This window comes from Heloderma suspectum, chromosome 1, assembly GCF_057233095.1.
Source record: "Heloderma suspectum isolate Gila_16-S chromosome 1, 16-S_ref, whole genome shotgun sequence".
NCBI classification, from domain to species: Eukaryota; Metazoa; Chordata; class Lepidosauria; order Squamata; family Helodermatidae; genus Heloderma; species Heloderma suspectum.
In genome coordinates this window covers 289,241,358-289,267,385 of record NC_139458.1, presented here as the reverse complement: position 1 = coordinate 289,267,385, position 26,028 = coordinate 289,241,358, and the positions used below count along the sequence as shown (strand labels likewise).

The 26,028-nt window shown below is 42.7% G+C and overlaps 1 protein-coding gene across 10 annotated transcripts in view; it reads right to left on the bottom strand.

Annotated features, from left to right (window-relative positions):
• The window catches only part of PRIM2 (DNA primase subunit 2), a 108,808-nt gene that overhangs the window by 61,312 nt on the left and 21,468 nt on the right, over window positions 1–26,028 (bottom strand). For all 10 annotated transcript variants that reach the window (XM_084826844.1, XM_084826848.1, XM_084826846.1 and 7 more), the window contains 2 exons: window positions 17,961–18,056; window positions 16,732–16,869 (listed from right to left, as the gene is read on the bottom strand). In XM_084826844.1, coding sequence (XP_084682970.1) covers window positions 16,732–16,869; window positions 17,961–18,056 — 234 coding nt within the window. The remainder of the gene's footprint in view (window positions 1–16,731; window positions 16,870–17,960; window positions 18,057–26,028) is intronic.

Here is a 26,028-nt window from a genome sequence, read left to right as displayed (position 1 = left end):
ACTTTCAGCAACAGACCCAGATCTGGGAACCTGGGAATCCATTGGTCAGTGTAGAGGAAAAATATATGGCAGAGAGGCAGACAAAGGGTTAAGAAAAAAAATTCCACTGCAAAAAAATGTCTCTCCATCCTGGTGCTTTGAAGTTGTTCAACAGAGACCTGGATTCCCAGAGAAGGGCCAATAACAGAACATGTACTTTCAGGACAAGGGCACTGGTCACAATCCAGAGGACTGCACAGTAATTTTCTGCTTTAAAAAAAAGCCATTAAGATGAGCCCCATGGATTACCTAGCAAATTATTTTTATAAAGAATTTTAGTGGTTTCCAGTGCAGTGCAAAAAGTTGGTGTTAGGCAAAAAGAGTAAAATGCCTTACTGTGGTTATGCGTGCCTTTAGTTTACAGCCATTCTCCAGGTAAGGATATATGTGGATCCAAATCTCAGAAGACCTTGGTGAATGATGGGATGGCCCCCATTTTATATAGGTTACATTACTGAATCAACTGTAGAAATCAGTCATGGATCATCACTCAGTGGACAGGCCCCAACATCTGCCCAAATTCTGCTGAAGAAGTTGACTAGAAAAGCTTTTCTTTCCATTAATATTTTTGAATCTAATAATTAAAAACTTAATACAGTGAAATGGAAAACACGTTTCCTTTCCCACTGCAATCCATCTTGTATTCTACATACAGAAGTAGGGAGGAGGTTGGGACAGGGAGAATAATGGTATACTGCAATACAGAAATTAATTTTACTTTTAAAAATTGCTATGCTGCAATTTTAGAGAAAGGTAACTCTCAAGTAGTAAAGTAAGTGGCAGTAACCACTCGTGCAGTGTTATATACAAAGCCTTCTATAAAGCCTCTTTCAATAGCTTGGCTGTTTTTCAATAATGGAAAGCCTTGAAAATGAGAGGAGAAATCACTTGCACGCCTCCCATATTGGTTCTAATATTTTTGCATTTACTCAGATCAAGTACACAATGCACTAGTAAATCACTGAACCAATGTAGTGTAAAATATAACTGAGGTACTTCCATTTACATGACATTAGAATGGAAATAGGAGGATATAAAAGTATACTAACACCAATTCTTTAAGCAGAGTTTGATTTAGAATAAAATTGACTTGGCTAAAGAACACACTTTTTAAAAAATGATAAGAATTCTGGCTTCATTTCATGAAGTAATTCCCAGCTTTCTTTGATCTCACTTGAAAGATATTTAACTGACAATTTCATGTCAGACTTTTAATAAAACTCGTATGCTAGAAGGAGTTGGAAAGCTAACCTAAGGAACATGAGCATGAAAAAACTGAAGAAATGATGGCAAGGAGAGAAAAAGTTTTGAAGTTGACAGTTAATTCAGACAGACATAGGAAAGTTGTTCCAAATGCCACTGCAAAGAACACCGTAGCAATAACTGTGATGAGCCTCAGCGTCTAGATATAAAAGAATGGCCACCACCTCCCAAAAAACTCATTGGGGGAATAGCGCAAGTTCAAAAGTATTAGGGCTGGAGACCTGAAGCCATTCAATGTACTGTTTACAGTGTAAGACTATACATGTCTAGTTAGGAATAAGTCCCATCGAGTTTAATGAAGCCTGCTCTGAGATATGTGGGTATAGAATGCATTCTTAAGATTCTCATAACTGATGCAAATGCTCTTAGATCTAAGAAAGTGAAACACTATTGTAACGTCAAGGAATCTAGGCCCACAGATAGAACAAAGGTGTTGCAATTCGAGCAAGGGTAGAATGAGTTGTAGAAAAGTATGCCAGTTTTACCACCACACCTATTTTGTGTGTAATCAAAGTACTTCATAGAGTTCAAGCACTCTTCAATATAGTTACAGTTGAGTAAAAATGTTTGGTGTTAACATTGGCATACCCCTCTTTCCTATGGAGGGAGCAATCCTATTGAGATAGGTGGCTGCCTCTGAACTTGGAGGCGACTGCCTATCCAATGCAGGGCGGGAGGACCGCAGAAGGGATCTTCTCTGCTCTCCGGCTGCCCTGCATTCTCAGCTAGATGGGCGGATTTCAGCAGTCTAGCCGCGGGACTTCGTAATGGGAGGAGAGGCCAGATGATGCATAGGAAGCGTCGTGCCAGCATTTACGCACTCCCCACCCCCAGGAATGCTCCCTTTTGCCCCGCTCCATGCTGCTCTTCCAAGTGTGGAGCCTGGGGACGATCCGCGACACCTACGAGGTGGTAGAGGTGGTTTTCCGGGAAATGACCTCAGAGGACAGGCTCCAAGGTCAGTTCCTGAAAACTGAACAATCCTATGGCCATCTAGCCACTATCTAGCAGCCATAGGATCGCATAGGTCAAGCTTTCTGCAGCAAGGGTCTATGTGTGTGGATGGGAAGAGATGATACCTAACAGAATTTTTAAGCTAAAAATGTATTCCTTCTGTGACAAGACTCTTTCATAAGCTGCTAACTTAATAGTACACTAGTATATTCCGAAGGTGACTATTGCCTAGTTTGCTAAGTTTTCTAAAAATTGATACACAGAGATCTAAAACCTTCATCCCCAAGACCAGAGGCTACTTTTAGCTTGATTCCCCCATTTATACTTCTCTGATTCTCAGAATTTTGAAGTACATTTTAATATAGTCCCAAAGTAAGACATCACCTTTTAGACATGTATTTTCCATTTTATTTCAATTCTGCCTTGTTATGGGAAATAATCAAGGTGGCTGCTGTTGCTCTCATGTTGGTAAGGGAACATCCGAAGTGTTCCACAGATGTAGGTTGCTGTTACATCATGGTTAGCAACCACACAGACAACTCCAGTGCTGACTCCACTTTGAGTGATTTTAATTCTGTAAATCCTTAAAACTTATGTTAAGTTCAGATATGGAAACTGAGCCAATGTGATGCTATAACTAAACTAATAAAACTCCCAAAAAAGAGTTCTGTGGCAAACAGAAGTACTTTGTTCTTTAACAACTCACCATCTGTGAACATTTTCACCAGTTAAAAATAGATGGTTAACTCAAATGAATCCATTAGAATTACAATAGGTTGTGCACAACAGATGTCTTGTTTATACAACAGTTCTGGGGAACATATTTGTTAACAGCTTCTTCCAAGTTCTACAACCCAACAAAATATCTAAAACTCCCCATCTTTGCTATATTATCTCTTTAACTACTGGGTGAGTGGGGAGGCCCAAAGGCAATGAGAATCTAGAACATATTGTTACAGCCTTTAGGATGTCACAAAAATTGTGCTTAAGCAACCCGAGTGTGTCTTTTACCAAAGACATAAAAATCCTATTTGTATAACTGCAGCATGACAGATAAAGATTCGTTTTAAAATAGCTCATATCCGCACTCTGCAAAAATCTAGTAACAAGATATGGCACCCAATTCTGCTTTACCATGACCTAGGTAGCATTTGCTAAACTGTAAAAAAAAAATATGAGGGATTTATCAGTATCTCCAGGAGTAAGCAGTCAGCGAAACATATAGGGTAAGTATCCTATTGTGCCCCTAAATTCACACAATGGGGCCTTTGTGCTCCTAAAATATCCCAAAACAAGTGGAAACATTCGTTTCCAGTCTCAGAAGGGAGCTCCGCTGACCTGTCCTGATCTGGAAACCAGTGTTTCCGCTTGTTTATGGGGTTATTTTTAGACGTATGAAAACCTCGCTGTGCAAAGGGTCGCTCCTGCAAGCACAACAGGACCTGCAGAGGCAGAATGACCCCAATGCATACTGCCCATAAGATGCAGCACCAATAAAGCAAAATACAAGGGCTTTTCTCCTGAACTGCTATGAGACCAATGGAGTAGAGCAAATCCCCAGTTGTATGGAGGAAACTAAGCCCAGCATCTCAGAGTCCCCATTTCCCTACCTGTCTTGAGAGTATGAAGGTGAGTTTCAAGCAGATAGTTGCAGCTGCTGAGTTGGTTGCTATATGTGGACACAGGTTGCTGACATCTGTAGGGGTCAGCAGCCATGTGTTTGCATGGTGCTGGCTGTAGCACCCCTGCTTCTACTGCCACAAGCCAATAAGAGGAGTCATTCTATTCTATAATGCTAGCATAGTGATTAAGTTCCCTAGATCATTCTGGCAGCTCAGTAACCCACATCCCTTAAGAACACAGCATGTGAGCAAGCATTCTTTTCTGTTTGCTGAGGTCACCTGGCAGACTGGGACATCAATGCTTGATGTACCCCTCATAGCAAGGAAGAAGCGGTTTAGCTGCCCACAGTGAATGCTGCAATTAGGCCAGACCTTATTACTCTGTGTAGCAAGTAAGTATATCCTCCTATCCTCAGCAGTGAAAAAATTACCATATGGAAGTAGCATACCTCACCTGAGGTCTACAGCACTAGAATTCAACACCTGAACAAGCAGAAGATGCTTGTTCTCCCCACCAATACTGCTTGATAGCAACAGGATGATGCAAAGTTATACAACATAGCCCATGGCTGTAGCTGCACATAAGTATGACCAAAAAACCCTGGAAATGCATAGTGGCAAATGCCAAAGCAAAAAGATACTCTTCCACCACATCACAATCAGCTCTAGATTTCTGCTCTAACGACACAAAAGGTTTACTGCACACTGAGTTATCTACATAGAGATGTGTTAAACCCAAATTCATGCACCAGTATCAGCAATCCTGTTCAAATGAAACTCAGATTTCCACATTTCCAGTCCAATTCCTATCCACTACATTATAGGGCTCTGAATTCTCTGCTTACTCAAAGGATGAACAATCAACTTATGCACACCCATCATCTCAGTGGTGCCCAGGTCAGTCCCTTGAGATCTACGCAGACCACAATAAGATAACATTACTTTCTTCAAAAATACTCCATTATATCCCCAAATACCATGCACTTAGTTGTCGCTTCTGCTGGACTCCAAATTATTACAGCACCACTGTCTGAGATCTTAGACCATAATAGAACAGCATCGACTGGAGCTTAGCATGAAGCAACAAGGCATCAGAGAGATCCACCAACTTAAATTATGCCAAACATGTAGACATTCTACCTGAAGCATTCTCAATCCAGGAGGAGGGGGGCACCCACATTTCCCAGATGTGGATCTGAACCACAGCTCACCGTTGATGACAGACTTCAGGTGAAGGGGAAAGTCTTCATCAAATAGAAATGGCCAGCAATGTTCATGTGCAGTTCCAGTCCATTCTGAGTGACTATAAAAACACCATTTCTCCTCTACACCTATCTTGACTTTGTTTTGACATATGCAGTTGCAGCAGCTTACCTCAGAAAATGGCCTTGCAAGAAATAATATTTATGCACTCCGCTGCACAGTGACTAAAATTGCTAAAAATATTTCACAAAAATATTGCAAGTACCTTGAAGTCCCAGGCAATGCCAAACATCTTCTAACTGCTCCATAGTACCACAAATGGGGAAAAATAATAAATGGTACAGAAATAATAGGAAGTCATTAAATAAAATTATACTAAAATGAAAGCACTTTTCTGCTGCACTTCAGCATGAAGCATCCAGAGGACAAAGCCATTTTAATCATGTTTTATACTGCACTGTCAAAGTTATTACCTTACTAACCTTGTATATGCATATTATAAAAATCATCCATTTATGTTACAGTGAATTACTTTGGGTTAATGCTCAGAACTCAATACCTGAAACGAATCTCAAGTGACAAGACCCTCATTAATCATAATTTTCGGATATTAATGCCACAACACAAAGCCTTCTTCTTCACAGCTTGAAACTTCAGGTGATCAAATATTATTGAACACCATCTGCACAAAATTGCATACCCCACTCCCAATTCCAAATAGAATTTACTGGCAGAAGCTCCAATGATAGATGGTGTTTACAGATCTAGGTAGTGGGGGAAGGGAGAATCCTTGACAGAAAGGTGTAAAAAACATTATTCCATGTGGAAAAATATAGCATTTCCACCTCTAAGCACCAACAGCAGAGATTTGTAAACTATTTTGTCTGTTTTTAAAGATTTACATATGGGCTTCATAATCTGTATTTATATTCACAACCCCCCAATACCCAGCACAAAGATATCATCTCAAGTTCTCCATAAAGAGGAAAGGGGGGGGTGTCTTTCATGAGCTAGGTTGGCATAAGAGCAACCTAGCTCGTCTCACCCCATCCTTCAAGTTCTTGGGCAATGCGGATATGTACAGCAATGAAGTAAAGTGGAAGATCAGTTTTAGCAGTATATGTAGAAAGTGGGAAGGGTTTTCTCTTTCTGTTTAACTTTAAGGAAAGCACACCTTAAGGGAATTTCTAGACTGTATCTAACGCTATGGAAGATTTTTAAAAATGACTTGTCATAGGTACTGTGTTTTGCTGGAAAGCTGCAGTAATAGAGGCACTGACTTACATGTGTGCTGGAGCTATACATGTACAGAGCAATCCTTTATTATTTGTTTAAATATAAGTAGATATTTTCTTGGAAGCAGTGTAATTCCAGGGACTTCAACTGAAGCTAAAATACCCATATTTCTAGATGTATATTTGGAAGCACAGCTTTCCTTTTTGAGGCCAGAAAAGCCACAGTATAAACATGGGTCTGTACAACTTGTAACCAACCACACCAAACACAGCCCACTAGCTATTTACGACAGCCTATCAGGTACTTGGAAATCTCTAAGGTTTTGTAGCCTTAGGCAGTACGCACAAAGAGGTGGCGTATCAAGCTTTGGTGGGCTGCATCCTGGTGGATCGCACGTTGTAATTAACGTCTTCCAAAGAAACTTCTTAATCGCTTTTCAAGATTTCAAAATCTGTTGATGAATGCATATCCTAACAAGCTGACCTGGCCCCTCATATATCAAGTCCGGATTTTATGAAGTTATTTCAGTCCATTCTTCTGCTACGCAACTCAGAGCAGCATTTCAGCCTTTAAACAGCCCCAATGAAGTACCCAAGACTAAGGGACAACTTGCCCCAAACTACCCAGATGAGCTGCCTGGATGAGTGGAGATTTGAACTCCGGTATCCTATAAGCATAACATGCTAGCTGCTGCACCATGCTGACAAACAGCCTGTTCAGACATCATGCTAGGCCATAATAGTTAGCGTTTTTAAGCTAACCATGGTGGCTTAGCATGACATCTGAACAGGGATCAGACCCAACCATGGCGGTTTATCAGCTACACACAAACAACGCTAACTAACCACCTGCTGCAAGGTGGTTAGCAGCACATGGCTTAGGGTGACATCTGAACAGGCCCCATGGTTAATGGAGCACTTCCATATAGCTCCATGGCAAGAGCGGCTGAAAACAGCCATTACAGGAGCAGGGCTGCTGATGGTGGCCAATTTGTTCCTTCTTTCTGATTCCATTACAGAAATAAGTAAAAATTAAATTAAAATGTTGAAAAATTTCACAAAAATTGCTGCTTCGCTAAAATTCGCATTGTGCAAAATCGCTACATCAATATGGTGATTTTGCATACATGGGCAAATGTGCATTTTAGCAATATATAAGGATAATGTGCATTTTAGCAATATACTGCAATTTTGCATAAATGTGTGAGGGACAGGTGGGAGGACTACAAGAGGGAGTGTGGTTAGGGAGTGGTTAGGCTAACCACACTGTGGGATATGGTTAGCTGCACGTGTGGCAGGGGCTCTCGCAGTGGTTAGCGCTAGCTACCCAGCACCGTGGTTAGTCTAACCACCTGCCCCAATGTCTGCCTGAACAGACTCAAAGGCTTGGATCCACAGATAAGACTCACAACAGGGATCTCCCAACTCACACCCCCTACTATAGCCCCTGCATGCTCCAAAAGCTGTTCCTGAGGGTCTTGAGTGACCAACCGAAATCTCGTGGTTTTTGACCCTAACTTCCAAGACACAGCACAAGGTGAGAGACGATCTCCTTCTCCAGCTCCAAACTTGGAACTGGAGGGGATTCCATTCCACACAATGATAAAACAAGTCCCTCCTCCCCCTCCAGGGAGGACTAAAACTTCCTTTGGCTCTGTATTTATAAGCACCCAGCAAGCACAGAGCCAAACCAATGCACCTTCTCTACCTCCCTCCAGCTCAGAAGCCAAGGAGGAGGCAGACTTGTTTTGACTCAGCACTGTGTTGCAAGTACACAGCAAGAGAGAACCCAAATCAAATTCCAGACTTGGGGTGAGGGGGTGGGGGGACAGGGATCAGATCATCCTACCCCCCTACAGCAACTTTAATGCTCACCAGAAAGTGGCTGAGGCTGTGCCACAGCAATTGTAATGAGCAAATTAGTGGATTGAAATTTAGCAATGCATCCCTTCTCCATTTGTCTTTTCAATGTATTACATTCTTTTGTGGCACAGGTTTGGTTACCAGAAAACAGACTATACTCTGGCTTCTCTTTGGAACTTTGAGCAAAAGTTTTATCAATAGATTTAAAGCTTTTTACTTGGATCTTCATACATTTAATACATCCAAAAAGCAATTTTAAAATCCCAGTATCAAAATATGCATGCAAGCACATTTTATACATGTATATTTACACATACTTTTAGCTAATATGAGAATGCCTGCCACACCTAAATAAAGCTTTAAAATAAATAATAAATATCTCAGTACTTTCTGTATTTACAGATTACTGTATAAATTTTTTAAGTGCAGATCTATAAGATTTTCCGTAGTCTCCAAGTACAGTTTTACTGTAAAAAAACTATCAAAGGGTTTACAAGAACCAAAGAATTTATTTCAGTGTTCTGCTGTTTCCTAGCAACTAGGATCTGCTGATGTCTTCTCATCACAAGTAGACAATTTGTATAAAATCTGTTGTGTTTCAGGGCAGTCATGTGTCAAGGAAAGCAATGCTGTGCGCAGCAGTAAGTTTCCATCTATAAATAACATAGTCATGAAAGTATTTTAGTAACTATAGAATTAGGTTTAGAAGTCCAAATCGTTGATTTTTGTTTTGTCTTAAGTTGCAGTAATATGTATCTATGAGCACATAATGAGACAGTGAGGTAATTCAGATATTTATTTACAAAACTCCTGGAGGTTTGCCCCCAGAGCAAAACTTTAATTTTATTGTTAAGTCAGGGAGAAGGGGAGCAACATCCACCCACATGCTTTGCCAAAGCAACTGTGGTCAAATTGTAGGTATAACTCTCCACATTTGGGGATAAGGGTGAGATTGCCCTAGTGTAAAGGCCCGTCACCCTAAGGAGAGGTTCTCCACAGACTTAAAACAAAATTAAAACATTTAATGTTTTAATGTAAAACATTTTACAGGATTACAAGATACATTACTTGGATCCATAGGTGCTCTTGCATGAGCAGAAGGCAATACCACTCGTAGAAGGCGGCCCACTCCAATTTCCACTGATAATCTCCTTCCACAGCAGCCCCCCGTGCCACATCCCATACTATTCCAGAGTCCCCCTATGTTTGGGTGGGGGAGGCTTTTTAAGGAGTGCAGGATGTTGCAGTGCACAGAGAGGTAAAGAAAACCTCATTGTGTGAGCAAAATTATGCTCACACATCTGTGGATCCAGGCCAAAAGTGCTTTGAATGTGCTATACAAATGCTATTGATAATCACCCCTCACCACTGGCCAATCCCCTCCTTTCACTTCTTCTGCCACCATGAAACTACACCCCTTTATTTTCAAATGCACCTTCTTCTCCTAAGATAGCTGGCTATTAGGTGTGAAACAAAACAGATCAGAGGTACCAGGAAAGTAAACAAAGATATATAGTATTTTATTAAAAAGAAATAAAACACGAAAGCTTATTATTTACAAATATTGTTACTACTTTTAATTTCAGCAGCATTTGTCTCTATACAGGGTTTCTATAGAGTTACATTTACCACCAATGAGGTGTTGGGAGCCCCAGTTCCTACCCCTAACCAACATTAAGTCAATTCCCCTATCAAGCTTCACCCCAATTAACTCACAGGCCTAACAATGAAGGCTTAAAAGGCAGTCTTCCTTCTGATCGGGTTGGACTTCCACCTGGAACCTTCAAGGTTGTTCACCAAGCTTCTCCTGAAACCTTCAGTTTGGTCCAGCAGCTGCTTGGTCTTCAGACCACCTCCACCACTGATACTCAGCTCTTCCCTCCAAAGGCTGCTCCAGGAGCCTTCCTCTACCCACTTGCAGACCTTCTTCAGCTTAAGAACATAAGAAGAGCCATGCTGGATCAGACCACGGGTCCATCTAGTTTAGCATTCTGCTTCTGCCTCAGATGCTCTTATCTCGGCTTCTTCGTCTTGTAACTGCTTTTCTTCCTGGCTGCTGTCTTCTTCCAGCTCCCCTGCCTTTCACGGGAACACCTCCTGACAACTCTTCTTCAGCCAAACTCTCCAGGCAAACTTTCCTGACAGTCTCCTCTTGAGCATCCTTAGAATGGGCATCCTTGGAATGTTCAGTTATTCTCCAATCAAATGGTACCAATTTTGATCCTAGCTTCCCATATATGACAGAAAGAAACCTGGCTCCATTTTCACCTTAGTGGTAAGGGTAATGGCAAATTTGCCAGCACACCATATTGTAACTTTCCTCAGGCACAAGCCTTGAGTAAAAGCATACATTTTTCTTTTATTGTTAACCCATTTAGACCCTCAGTACATGAAAAAAAAACTAGTTAAACTTTTACCTCAGTTCCTTCACAAAGTCACCTTGAATCTCTCTTGGGAAAGGCATCTAAGAAAGCTAATTAATAATATGTTGATGAAGAAGGAGAAGGAAGAGATGAAAGAGGAGGACAGTCTCCAATATGGGGATGAAACTGACAAGAGCGGCTTCCAAAAGGTCACCTAGTGAGTTCTCAGCCAAGGCTAGATTTGAATAGTAGGCTTCCTAGTTCACAACCCAGGCTCTTATTCACTAGCTCTCAAACAGATCAAGTCTTATGCATGAAGGAATGAGTTAACTGTGAAGTACAAATAAACCTAGATCGTGAGCAGAAAAAAACTAAGAATGTGATCCTCTTCAAAGCCACTTCCATTAATGCAGACACAAGAGAATTATGTTGATTTGAACCTTCCATTATGGCTTATGTTTCAGAAACCATCTCACCTACTTCTCACTGTTTGGGAGCTTCTTTTTTTAAAAGCCATTAATACATGATGCAACAATGTGACCAAGTGTAACAGCCCGCCAGGACTCACTGGCCCAAGTCATCTTTCTTTTGCTGAAAACACCCAAGCAGAGAGGCAGCAAGGTCCCAGTATAAAGTTAAAAGGAGGCCTGCCTGGGGATGGCTCCAGCTGATAAAGGCAGCACAGTACAGCTGTGGGGGAGTGAAGCCTCAGCAGCAACAGCTGAGCCTGATCAAGATGCTGCTATAAAACTCTGGGAAGGTGCAGAAGGGATGTGTGGGAAGACAGGCTGGTGAGAGTTCCTTGCAAGAGGGCAGTTGCTCACTTTCTGCCAAGACACATGCTGGAGGAGGGCCTCACCTGCAACCACCAGCCAGGGCTTCTGTTGCTGGGAGATCTGAAAATTACCAGCTGGCATCCACAGCAAGACCTCAGGCATATCCAAGCTGGTGCTTCACATCCTTCTCTGAGGCACCTGAACAGCCATACCCACAGCTTGGTCCGGAGAGCTACTTCCCTAGGAATGGACAACCACTGGCCACTTGAAAGGCCAGTACTGCAAAAGGGGAGAGTTGGGCATTTTTGTAATTTAAAGCCAGGGAGTGGGGGAGGAAGATGTAATTCCTTTCCCTGAGTTGGAAATCTATACACTGGCTTGGCCTCAGTGCTGTAACTGGAGGCAAAGACTTGCAAATAAAAGCTGCCTGCACTTACTGGTGGACTCTTGTAATTATGGAGGCTATGAAAGAGGGTGGGCTTAGTTTACCCCTTCCAGAAGACATGCGCACACCAAGCTATGGAAACTACCTTTTAAATTTTAAATACTAGCTAATGTTTGCTTGAAAAAACACTTAAAAAGGGACACAGTCAAATTCACAGAAAGCTGGGGAGGATAGGCTTAACAATTCAGTCATCTCAACCTGAACAACTGAGCTGATGACAAAATGAAAAGTCAAGAGACCGAATGTGAAGTGGTTCATACAGGAAAGAGCTGCAGAAGTTGATTGCTGACTAGACAGTAACACTTCTGTGAGTGACAAACCGAACATGAGTCAACGTTAATGCTATAAGACAATTGGACAGTGCCATTTTTACTTGTGATAGGAACAATGTTGTCAAGACACAGAAATAGTAGTTCCACTCAGTGTCAATAAAATGTTGTTTAGAGGTTCTGGGCACCACAATTCAAGTTGGTATTGACAGGTTTCGGATTCAGATGAGAGCTATGAGGATTTTTTTAAAACCTGCCAAAATGTATAAGAAAAGGCTGAATGAACTTCCATGAGTTGTAAACATTCCAGAAATTTTGAAACCAGTGAGGAACTTATGGAACTGTAGTCTGCTCCATCTGTTGGTCTGGCTTAGAGTGTGATTCTCACCCAAACCTTCAGGTTTTTCCTCTGAGGCTTTGGTACTGCCTTGGCAGTTTCTGCCCCACCTCCAACAAGACAGGGCAATAAGCTGCTTGTTTTTGTAGCAGGTTGTCTGTACAGGGGTTCACAGAAACCCCTCTACCTGTTCAATGACTGCATGGAGGGGTTCCTGGGGCCATGCAGGCTGGCCCTGCCCATTGGCAGTATCACACACTGCTTCCCCACTCATCTGAAGAATGTCTGTTGGATGTGTAACAAAAAGAGTTCTCTGCACACACAGATTATTATTTATTACATTTCTATACTACCCCATAGCTGAAGCTCTCTGGACAGTTTACAGAAGTTAAAACATTAAAAACAATATACAAAGTTTAAAAGTCAGACACATAAAAGCACACAGACAATATACACAAACATACAACTAAAACCAACTTTGAACAGCCAGTCATAACTAAAGACACACCCAGGACCGATTAAAACTCATCATGCGCTGCCAAATGCTTGGGAAAAGAGATAAGTCTTAACCTGGCACTGAAAAGATAACAATGTTGGTGCCCGGCGGACCTCATGGGGAGCTCGTTCCACAGATGAAGGGCCACCACCAAGAAGGCCTTCTCCCTCATTGCCACCTTCTGAGCTTCCCTCAGAGGAGGCACCCAGAGGAGGACCTTAGATGCAGAGTGTAGTGTACAGGTCAGTTCATTTCGGGAGAGGCATGCCATCAGCTATTACGATCCCAAGCCATGTAGGGCTTTATAGGTTAAACCATCATCTTGAATTGAGCTTGGAAGCATATAGGCAGCCAGTGCAGGTGGGCCAGAGTCGGTCTTATATGTGTGGACTTTCTGGTCCCCATTATGAGTCTGGCTGCTGCATTTTGTACAAGCTGCAGCTTCTGAACCGTCTTCAAAGGCAGCCCCATGTAGAGCACACTGCAGTAATCTAACTTGAAGGTTACCAGAGCATAGACAACTAAAGCCAGGCTATACCTGCCCAAATAGGGGTGTAGCTGGGCCACCAACCAAAGTTGGTAGAAGACACTCCATGCCACTGAGGCCACCTGAGCCTCAAGTGACAAAGATGGTTCCAGGAGGACCCCCAACCTACAGACCTGCTCCTTCGGGGGGAGTGCAACCCCATCCAAAACAGGCTGAATACCCTCCATCTGGTCAGCAGAACCACCCACCAACAGCAACTCAGTCTTGTCTGGATTGAGCTTCAGTTTATTAGCCCTCATCCAGTCCCTCAGCACATCCACAGCCTCACCTGAAGAAGATGAAAAGGAGAAATAGAGCTGCATGTCATCAGCATACTGATGTCAATGCATTCCAAAACTCAACCGTTTCATGTAGATGTTGAACAGCATGGGGGACAAAACTGACCCCTGTGGAACCCCATATTGGAGAATCCACGGGACCGAGCAATGTTCTCTAAGCACCACCTTCTGGAGCTGACCCTCCAAGTAGGAGAGAAACCACTGCAATGCAGTGCCTCCCACTCCCAGCTCAGACAGATGTCCCAGAAAAATACCATGGTCGATGGTATTGAAAGCCACCAAGAGATCAAGGAGAATCAACAAGGTCACACTTAGGGATGTCAGAGAATTCCACCACGGATCTTGGCGAGGCCGAATGCCAGTGCATTCGGCCCCCGAAATCTGTGGCGGAACGGCCTGTCCCCCCCACCCCCCCATGGATCCCCCCAAGGACGAGACTTACCTGGGGCAGATGTTCCGGGCAGCAGCAGCTTCGGCGGTGGCGGTGGCTGGTCTTCCGACCGGCTGCCGCAGCCACCATTTGCAGTCTGGAGGGTTTTTTTTTTTTTTTACAGAGACGTGATAGGCTACGTAAAGATTTACGTAGCCTATCACGGCTGGGTTAAAAAAAAAAAACACGTATGCAAATGGCAGCGGCTACGGCTGCCGCCATTTGCATTCCTTATTTTTGGCCATCTTAGTCTACGTCAATATTTACATAGACTATTATGGCGAAAATAAAGGGGAACACAAATAGCGTAGCGGGCGCTATTTGCGTTCCCCTTTATTTTCGCCGTAATAGTCTACGTAAATATTGACGTAGACTAAGATGGCCAAAAATAAGGAACGCCAATGGCGGCGGCCGTAGCTGCCACCATTTCTGTACGCATTTTTTTGTTTTTTGTTTTACCCAGAGCCCTCCGCAGCCAGAAATCCAGCTGCAGACAGCTCTGGCCTGGGCCTGGCCGGCTGCTCTGTGGAGCCGCTGCGGAGCACAGCCAGCCATCGAGGATTCCGGGGGGGAGGAACGGATCGCCTCCCCCCCCTGTCGAGGATTCCGGGGGGAGGGACGGAACGCCTCCCCCCCCATAAATATAATCCGCGGAAAGGTAAGTACATTTCGTACATCCCTAGTCACACTCCCCCTGTCTTTAACCCAATATAGGTCATCATATAAGGCGACCAAGGCAGTTTCCGTACCAAAACCAGGCCTGACCCCCCCAGCACAGATATACTTGTGGTGAGCTCCTACCCTTGAAGAGGGAGGCTGCCCAACCAGAGCCCCTCCTTTAACTTTGTAGCTCTTCACACATACAAATTTACATGCAACAAACTCTGACAATCATTCAAGGATGCCTGTCAGGGGAGGGATATGAGATAGAACGAAATTCATTTGGTTCACATTTTACTACAAATTCACCTAACTCACACTTTCCGAACTACTACGTGAATTAGAATGCAATTGACATACTTCTCTGTATTTTGGGATGCAATTACTTGATTAAAAATGCATATATTAGTGAAAATTGCATAGAAAAATGTGATTTGGGGGGAATTTTCCAGGGGAGATTTTAGGAGAGGGGCGACAAGTTCTGTGGCACGAGCATACTTCCATTCATGTGAAATTAGATTCTGCCCAGTAGAGAAGACCAAAGTTTCTTAATACCGAGAATCCTTTCAGTTTACCACAATATTAAAATATTCTACCAATATGAAATATTTGCCTCATAGGTTCCACCTGGTCTCTCAAGCATGCCCAAAATTACAGTTAGTAACTGAAAATAACTAACTCCTTTGTATATACATTAAGATTTTATACAGGGATAAGTAAGGTCTTAACATATTTAAAATTGGTCAAGAACTAACGAAGACCTGCTGGGCAGAATTTGGCCTTAAACTGAACACACGTACCTTCACTTCTTCCCCAATGTGAAATCATTTCAAATTGCTAATGCAAACAAAGAAACTACTCTGCTAATAAAAAGATGAGATGATCCATTTACACAGGAGGACTAAATTTATATAAGTCACTAAATTTTACATTAACCCTCAAGCACCAATTTCCCTCCTAAACATAACGCTGTGATTATCTTAATGAAGTGGTGGCAGGGGAAGTGACATGAGCAGTTCAAATAATTTAGTGCAGCCTTCCCCAACTTGGTGCCTTCCAGATGATTTGGACAACTCCCAGCATTTGAAATCAAAGGTGCCTTCTAAACTTTTCTACAGGTGCAGCAACCAGAGCATTAAAAAAATGTAAAGGTAAAGGTGTCCCCAACTAGTCGCGTCTGACTCTAGGGTGTGGTGCTCATCTCCATTTCTAAGCCGAAGAGCCAGCGCTGTCCGAAGTCACTTCCAAGGTCATGTGGCCAGCATGACTGAACACCGAGGTGCATGGAATGCTGTTACCTTTCCTGCCGAAGCGGTACCTATTTATCTACTTGCAATTTCTTGCTTTCGAACTGCTAGACTGGCAGAAGCTGGGACTGAAGACGGGAGCTCACTCCATCACGCAGCACTTGGGTCTCGAACTGCTGTCCTGCCGACCTTCCGGTCTGCAATTCAGCATCTTAACCACTAAGCCACCGTGGCCCCTAACCAGAGCATACTGGAGTCAAATCTTTTCCCACAGCAAATATTTATTCTACCAACAAGAGTAATAAAGCTGACTCAAGTACTATTAATCAGGTTCAAAAAAGACCATCATTATTTCTGCCTCTGTTTTTCTACCCCTACCTAAAATTATTATGAAATTGACTAGAGCAAAAGAAAGCTGATTATCCATAACACAGAAAATTATTGCAAAATACTAATGCCACCTCTGGCAGAAGAACTACAGGTCTACATTGCATGGTAAAGGTGAAGTGCTGCTTAATAAGGATAAGGAGCTTATACTTTTCTTTTTAAAATAAGACTTAAATATTTCTCAAATCCTGTAAACTAAATCCCCACCCTATCCCAATCATTTTTTCCAGGGTGGATGCAATGTTGCCTGGAAATAATACACTGAAAATAAAAAGGGGCCATGAAGCACAGAGCAAATTAGGTAGAAAAAGACTTACTGCCAGGGCTTTCGACAGTTTGGTTCTGTAATTGTTTGAGACAATGGAAAGAAAATCCTGCCGAGGTACATAGGCATAACCACCATGGAAGTAAGCTTGTCTTACACGCACTAAATCCACAGCATCACAGAAAGGAACCTGAATTTGAAAAGAAAAAACAGATGTAATCAATAAAGAACCAGGCCAAGATACTTTAACTTAATTATACCACACTGAAATAAATAAAAATCCAATAAATCAAGGAAACATTTTAAAAACCTGATGAAGAGAATTTGTAACTTAAGGAATGTGATGTGGAACTCACATCAATTCTTAGCAATTAAAGGATCAACCCATAGCTCTTTAGATATCATGAAGGACCTTTTGCCCAGCCATATTAACAGATAGGTTGTATACAAGATACAAAAAACGACATGATTTTAGAAGCTTTCCGAATCAGATGCTTCTTTTCTCACTTCATAAAAAGGTAGGTGCTTGCAACTGGGTGCTAATTAACATGGAAAAATATCCTGATACATTAAATGAACCATATTCTTTCAGGAGTCATCAGTTCTGAGGAAGCAGCCACAGGGTTTTTTTTTTCAGCAGCCATTGTGACAGAGGGTGACCACTGGATGTGCCCAAGATGTTGCGATATTTGCACACATTCCCCAGTGGCACAGAATTGTATCACAGGGAAGTGGTGATTGAAACACATCACTGGATATTTGGGTAGGTAGGGGACCAAAGCACAACTGATATTGGGCATCTTGACACTTTCAGCTCTTAAACCATTTCCTTATTTGCAACGAGCTCAAAACTTTATACAGAACGATGTTGAGCATGCTTGTTAGTTTTGAGAAACCTTCTATGAAATAATAGTACTTTCAAGTCCAACTTCAGGAAGATTCTTTTCCTGAAAAGAACAATTCTGTCAAACTACCTTCCTGCAGACCTCATTGGTGTAAGATTTGTTTCAATACGTGAATACTCAACTTTCACCGAGGAAAAACACTTCATCTGCTTATCTGCACAGATATTGGCAAGTTAGGATTAGTATATAGATTGGTAAATCAACGAACCATTTTCCTTTGAGACAAATCTTTTACGTGAGGACTGTGGACAGAAGTAATCGGAACATGAAATAACAGCACTATTCACCTAAGTGGAAAAACTGAAGCTATGAGAATGACAGTACAAAAATTTTCATTTATACTAAGTGCCATCACAATCTCTGCCAGCTCACTTACCTTATAGAAGACATTTTTTTTTACTTCAGAGGGACTAAAACCAGGAGTTGCATTTTGCAACTTGTCTTCAATGTCCTCCTTTTCAGCGTCTGGAATCTAAAATAAAAGTAATTGTATTTTTAAAAGTTACTGAAAATGAGAGGTCAGAGCCTTTAAAGGGACCATGCAAACATAAATGGGACATCTAAGGCAAGCATAGTAAAAATGTGGAAAACAGATGTACTATTAAAGAAAACTAAGTAAGAAAGAATTAAAAAAAGAAAAAGGCTCAAGTGGAAGACGTAATGGCTGCATTCGAACATCACACTAAACTAGTTTAGTGCAGGGGTGGGCAACTTGTGGCCATCCAGGTATTTTGGCCTACAAACCACCTGATCCCTCACCAATGGCTATGCTGGCTAAGGTTGATGGAAGTTGTTGGCCAAAACATGTGGAGGGCGCAAGTTGCCCAACCTTGATTTAGCACGGAACAAATAAGTAAAAGCGAGGCTTTGGGTTGCACATTTCCCCCACTCCTCCTCCTGTGCAGCCAGGAGGAGTTAGAGGCATTTACTTCTACTTTTGTTAGTCACTGCTTGTTGCATCATCCTGACTGACAAAAACACATTTAACATGACTATGGTTAGTTCCAAACAAGCCAACTGCAAACCATGATTTGTGAAGCTGGCTTGTTTCAGCATACTATATTTAATGTTAACCACAGCTTCAAAGCCTGCTGCAGCTCATTTGTCAGGGTTTCCAAGCCCTCCTGCTGAATAGTGAGGCAACAGAGACTGCATTATGCAATGCACAACTCTTTTATTCAGTTAATAGCACCTCTTCACACCTGAAGTGACTACAAAGGCTGGGAGGCTCTGGGCCTAATTAGCTAAATAGGGCTTTTGTTAAGAGAGCTATTGAAAGCCAGGGCAGTTTCCTTTCAACTAATGGATGGGTTTCCCTCCGTGCTTGGCAAGCGTTTTCTGGGTTCCTCCCAACTTCTGACGGGCAGCCAATCTGGCGGGATGCCTCCCACTTCCTCGCAGCTCCACCCGCTTAATGTGGTGGTGGGCTCTGGCATCTGTCAATTCTGGTGCTTTCTGCCCCTCCGACAGAGGAAAGGGGGAAGACGATCTCTAAGACAGGCTCTCTTGCTTGATCAGCCCCTGGGAAGGTTCTTTGCTGACTCCTGGAGAGTCTTAAGGAATTTCCTTGCCCACTCCCTGTCTCGGCTGGGCTTCTTCTTCTAACTCCATCTCCGAATCTGAATCAGAGTCGGAAGCCAAACCAGGCAGCCTGGGCCCAATCCTCACATCAGTCACTTCATGCTAATCTATTGTCTACTTCAACTAAACAAGCAAAGCATGAAATGTTAACAAAAATGGAAGTGGCATTAAAAAAAATTGTGCTCTCTTTTCCCTTCAACATCTCAAATAGAAGTCACCTTCCGTCCCCAGGAGAATACCTTTGGGTATTCAGGAAATTGAACCCACCTTCCCATGGACACTGCAAGGCTCACATTTAAAAGGAGCTTTATGCTTTGGTTAAGCAAGTTGAAACAGATGTAAGGTATTAGGAAATCCTTCCTAGAGCTGCTTCTTAAGGCTCCAGAATGATCCATAATTAATGTGCCACCACCAGAATTATTTCTACCAACTCAATAGTGTGTTACGGTTGATAGCGGGAACATACATGGTTAATAGTAGGGCTGTGTGCGTGCGCGCGCACCCTTGTGTTGTGGTCAAGCAAAGCAATACGTTCACGTTGCAATATAGCGGGCTAGACACTGTCCTCTTTCGAGAATAAATTTGCCCCAGTGGGCTAAGCACTGTCCTCTTTCGAGAATCATATGCCCTGGTGGGCAAATATATTTATAGAGATATAAGTATTCCCAAGATTAAAGTACAATCTTTTTAACTACAACCACTATAATATACCTTATGGGAGCAGTTCCTTATATAAAAACAAAATCAACCAGGTAACCCACTCACCCTCCAGTGTCTGGGTGGAATAGCTGGGCTTGGAGGTATTGATAACCATTTCCTAAGATCCAGCAGCATGGCTGCTTGCACCAGACTTGCCCTCCTACGTAGTCATCCATTCCCCATTGCTTTCCCTCAGTACCTACCTGGCACCAGACTTGCCCTCATGGATGTTCGTTAAAGGACTTACAGTGTACTCAGTCCTACAGGGCCTTATAAGCACTGTGTTGTTTTAATCACCTCTATGCCCCTCCCATGTATTCATTACTGGGCGTAGAGTCTGGGATTCTTTTCCTCACTAACTCCCTGGCACCAGACATGCCCCCCCCCCATGGACGTTCATTAAGGGGAAGTGCACTCATTCATTCCAATTACCGTGCCTCGAAAGAATTCTGTACTGTTTTGTCAACACGACCTCCCCAGGTCAGTAGTGGGTATTCCATTCGGGAACGAAGAGCCTGACTTAGTGGAGAAGCTGGTCTTCCTCAAAGTTAACCTGCCCCTGCTGGGCTACTCCACCCTCATGCCCTCCGGCAACTGAGCAGCACACTCACTCACCCTGCTGTTTCTTTTTATTTCTGCTGGCCAGTTTTTGTCTTTATTTAAGTCAGTCAGGGCATTACATTTTTATTACTACTATTATTACTTTATTTAAGCCTCTGCCTGCCCGCCACACCCAAAGGAACCATAACTGATTTAATGAGCCTTACCCAGTTTCACTGTAATGCCCATGTATATGCACGGTTTAATCTTTGAGAGAAGCCTTGCAGGATCAACCTGGTCGCCCTCCTGTCCCGTGGCTGGGTGGAATAGCTGGGTTTGGTGGCTTTGACGCCATGGGCCTATTGCGTATTTGCACCCATGGGTCTTTCTTGCTCTGCCTGCCTGCCTGCCTGCGCCAGCCTCTACCTGCCTCCACCAGTCCACCCAGTCCATGCCTGAGTGGAATAGCTGGGCTTGATGGCTTTGATGCCACAGGCCTATTGCTTATGTGCACCCCGCTGCACTTACGGGTGTCTCTCTTTCCCCGCCAGCCATGTGCCAGTGCCCTTGCCTCGGTCCATCAAGACAACTGTCATTGTTCTTATCCAATCAATGTGCCCTCCTAGCATGGGTGGATTTCTGTTCCCAGGAAGATGGACATTACGTCAGAGGTGTCTGATGTCAACAGCATGAGAGTGGTGCCCGTTCTCCAGTTTCAAGTCCCGAGGAGTAATGCACTGTTACTCCCTTCCCCCTACCTTTTGGCATGTAGGGAGTTTTCTTTCTGTATCTGCTTTTCATCTGCTCTTGCTGTTTGTCCCAGGGCAGTCAAGCCCCAGTCACCCCTCACGGTCTTCCCCTATTACAGAATATGCCCTCTTGGCGGGCTTGGCTTTGGTTTGTCTCCGCCACCACTGTTCCGTATGCCCTGGTGGGCAGGGCAAAGTTGATTTGTTATTACTTTTTCCTTTATTACAAAAATATATAAACATAATTAACGAGCATTTTTTGAAGCAACTTCAACATATGCTGTTGGAGCTGGCATTACCGCGGCTGCGTGCACCACACTTGCCCTTCAAAAGCTCCTTGCTGAAGGACGTAAAGTGTACTCATTCAATCTAGAGTAACCAAAGCATGACAATAATTATACTATGCCCTGGTGCACAAGGCACTGTTGAGCCATTTCCAGTCCCAGGTCTCTCTTCCCTAACATGTCCTGGTGGGCAAGGCATTGTAGATTCGTTTGCAGCCCCAGGCCACATTCCTGTATAGCATTTGAGGTCAGCGCCCGTTGCCATGTATTAGCTCTAGAACTACCACAGGTCCCACCTGGCAGAGTTGCTGTGTCTTTCTGCCTCTGTCAGAAGACCACTGAGAGCCTGAGGTCATCAGAGATTACCAACAGCAAAGCTGAAACTGGATAATGTAAAATAAATATAAAATATTCATTTTGTGTGTGCAACAAAAAAAAGCACATCACTAAAAAAAACAAAGAACTCTGCCAGCCTGCCTGCCAGGTAATGTGTGCATTCAGCCAAAGAGAGGCTGAGCCTCTGATTCTTCTGAATAAGGGTTGTTTTGCACTTCAAAGAAACCTACAGCAAAGATTAGGGATACTGACCTCTGCTTCAACACACTATCCCTTCTGAGTTTGGTCTGCATTTCTCGGAACAGCACATATCACCTGCCCCAGTACAAAACTTAGTGGGCCAAACTGCCTGAATTTTGGCAGGTAGGATGCCCTCCAGGGGGGCTGAGAGGGCCCCAGATTTCAAGCACTTTTGTAGAAACAGTGAAAAGTTATATCTCTTTGCTTTGAGAGTTTTTTGTGGAAAAAATAAAGTTTTACCTGAGCCTAGCACAAAACGTAGTGAGCCAAACTGTCTGAAATCTGGCAGGTGGAGTCCCCTCCAAGAGGGCTAAGAGTTCCTCAGATTTCATGTATGTATCATAAAAACTGAAAAAGTTATGGCCATTTGTGTTTTCCCATGCAAGTCAATGGGGAAACGCCCCAAACAGGTGATTCAAATGTCCAAATCTCACTTCAGATCCGGATCTGAGTCAAAATGGATGGGGTCCAAATTGGTCTGAAGCAGAGCAGGGCCACTTCAGAAGATCCAAAGTGGCATCTGAAGTGGAGAGGGGGGTCCGTGCACAGCCCTAGTTAAGAGGTAGTTTTGTTGCTGCAGTATAATTCACTTATGGTAATGGTCTTCATGTATAAAGTTCATAATGTTGCAATAAGCTTCTTGTAAACAATTGTTTTTTTTAAAAAAATACTTTTTGCAATAATTCAGTTGTAGGAAATCTCATTGTTCCAACCCCTATAGGAGTTACACCATTTCCTCATTTTTTAAAAAACGTGACTAGCTTTGATCTAGCACCCTTTTCTATTTTGCAACAATTTGATTTTAAGCTTCTACCAAAACTGTATTAAACTAGAAAGTAGAACATACAGGGCAGAATCCAATGGGGTGCTTCCATCCCCGCTGATTCTCCTCCACCCCGCTGATTGCATTGCTCAAGTGGCCCCCACTGCTTGCACAACGGTAATTTAGCGCTTCCAGGGTAACCTGAAAGAAGCAGAAACACCTGTTTCTGGAAGGAACCACGTCGGCGGAGCTTGTGTAAGGGAGCTGTGCTGACCTGCCTCCTTCCAGAAACTAGCATTTCTGCTCATTTGGGGGCTCCCCAGAGGAAACACTAAATCTTCCTTGTGTTAAGTGGTGGGTCCCACTTGCACAATGCAATCAGCAGGATCCACCACTTGTGGAAGGGAATCAGCGGGGTGGGAAAGCATCGGTGGAGGCATAAGTGCCCTGTTGGATTCTGCCCATAGACAAGGACACACATGCATACACACACGAAGTGATTACTCCAGACCTAGTCATACTTAGAGAAGTCCCACTGAAATCAGTGAGGCTTAAATTAATCATGACTAACTTAAGTCCCATTAATTTCAGTGGGTCTACTGTAAATATGACTAAGTCTGGATCCAATCTATACCCAGCCATACAGCCCTCGGATTTTCAAACCATGCTGTAGTCAAGAAAATTCTATTTGAGCTCTTGTAGAGGGGATAGCCTCTTTCCTTCCTTAATTTAACATAGCCCTGGGATAGTTAATGGGTCATGGGAAGGTCTGAACTGAGTGAGGCTCATTGCTTTCTTCACACCCACTCATACTGCATATTAACATTAATTCAGGTCAGCACTCTGCCTCGTGGACAAGGTACAGGAGGACTGAGTTACAAGAGGTAAACGAGGAACTTTGGCTTTCCACAGCAAACGTATAATGAGTTATGCTTTACTTATAAAGCATTCCACTGATTTTCCCCCATATAGCCTACAGCTTTCTCACAGCAATAAATCAGATATTTAGCGCACTGCTGAAGCTGTGTGAAATCCAGAATATTCAGCACCTGGGTTTGTTTAGCTGTATTTAGGACCGGTAATGTATGGCTGAACAATACCACAAGAAGGAATGGGCTGCAGACACCACTGCAGTTATATTCACAATCAGAAAAACTCTACATTGCATCTTTCTTGTAGTATCATTACAATGAGCACATGATGTAGATTAGGCCCAGTAGGTCTGGGGGCTGGGCAGGTATCTGGATCTCCCATGTTCAAAACCAATTATATCCAATGCCTCCTCATGTTCTTTTAAAAATGAATCAATTAAAAATTTTAAATCAAAGGTGGCATTAGATGCAACTATAATATAGTGTGTAGTTCAGTTTTATTTTAAACTATTTTTACAAGTTTATTGTAACTACTAAAAACAGTCTTAGAAGGGTCCATTTAGATCTGTTGATAATCACCATCTGTCCCTAATCAAACTGAGATGATTAACAAATTAAAACCCTTAATTAGCATTGTGCGTATTTCCCCCAAATTACTTTCCATTATGTTTATGGAAGTGAGAAGAGGCAGCCATACTAGTAATTCTTCAATCACATTTACTACTTTGTTTTTACAAAACCATGGAAACCAACACACCATATGTGCAGAAAACTACAGCCAAAGATGGTATTCTTGAAGCAAACTTCACAAAATTGCTCTGTAGATAATATAGGCAAACTGTCTCAGGGAGATATAGAGAGGAGGCAAGAAGAGATTAACAGAGAATCATTTTTTATATAAGAGACTCAGATTTAATAGAAAAAAACACACCACTAACCTATGTGAACAAGAACAGCATGCCTCTGAGAAAGCAAGACAGGGCACACTAGTATTCCCTGGAAAAGTGACATCACCTAACAGGAAGACATGGGGCTTTGCTTCAATACAGACCAACCAGCAGTTCACTATGCCAAGCCCAATTATTCCAGGCCTTTAATAGGCCCTAAAGACAGTTAAGTTGTTGGCCAATACCTAAGTTAGGACCTTACTGAATACCACTGTGTGTATGGTGTTACCTGGTTGTAATTGTTAGTTTTCCTCTTTTATTCTTACTGTTTTTATATTGTTTTATTGTATTTTGTAGTTTTAAATCTTGCTGTATGCTGCCTTGGGATGGCTTACCCTAAAAAGCATCTTATAAATATTTTAATTAAGAAGCAAAATAGGATTCCTAAATCACTGGATTACTGCAAGACGTATCTGAAAAGATAAACTCAGAAAAACTGTTGTGCTAACCAATGCTATTGACGTTGCGCTAGAGGTCGCTTACACTAGTGCAATGTAATTTATGTTAACACTAGTGTCAAATAAGATACTGCCCACAGTTGCTTCTCCTTCACCATCTTGCCAGATTAGGCAAATGCTAGCATTGTCACACTTCTATCCAAGTTTCCACATTCTGACAAGTCACATAAGTAACAAATGCTTCTGCAGAGCTTTCCCTTCTCCAATTGGCTCGACGACATTCACATCTCGCACTAGGTCCTGAGCACCACTTAGGATTAAGTCCAGGATCACCTCCCCTCTGGTCTATTTTGTGACCCTCTGGTCTGTTCCTAGATCACAGTCATTTAGGTCTTGAGAAATTTTATCTCTTCAACATGGCCAGAACATGCTTTTCAGGGTAACTGAAGTCACCTGTAGCTACAACACTTCCTCCTTTGGATGCCTCCCCAGTTTTGTTCTCAATCTCAAGATCACCCTGAGCATTTTGATTAGGGGGATGATAACATGTCCCCAGCACTAAATTACTTTTGGGGCTCATACTGGATGAACTCACTGGAACCCACTTTAATGAGGTTTTTTAATCTGTGTTCATGTTTTTTGAAATGTTTAATTTTCTATGTATTTGAAAATCTTATAATAAAAATGTATTTTTAAAAAAACTTTGGAGGCCTAGCACTGTCACCCATACAGATTCTGTGGTGAAGTCTTCATCTTTCAAGGTTTCTCGTTTGTGTGACACTATGCCCTCTTTGACGTGCAAAGCAACACCACCTCCAGTACACCCTACCCTGTCCTTTCTATAGAGTTTGTATCCAGAGATGACAGTAGAGAGCCACTGTGGTGTAGCGGCAAGAGTGTTGGACTAGGAGCTGGGAGATCCGGGTTCTAGTCCCCACTCGGCCATGGAAGCTCACTGGGTGACTTTGGGCCAGTCACACACTCTCAGCCCAACCCACCTCACAGGGTTGTTGTTGTGAGGATAAAATGGAGAGG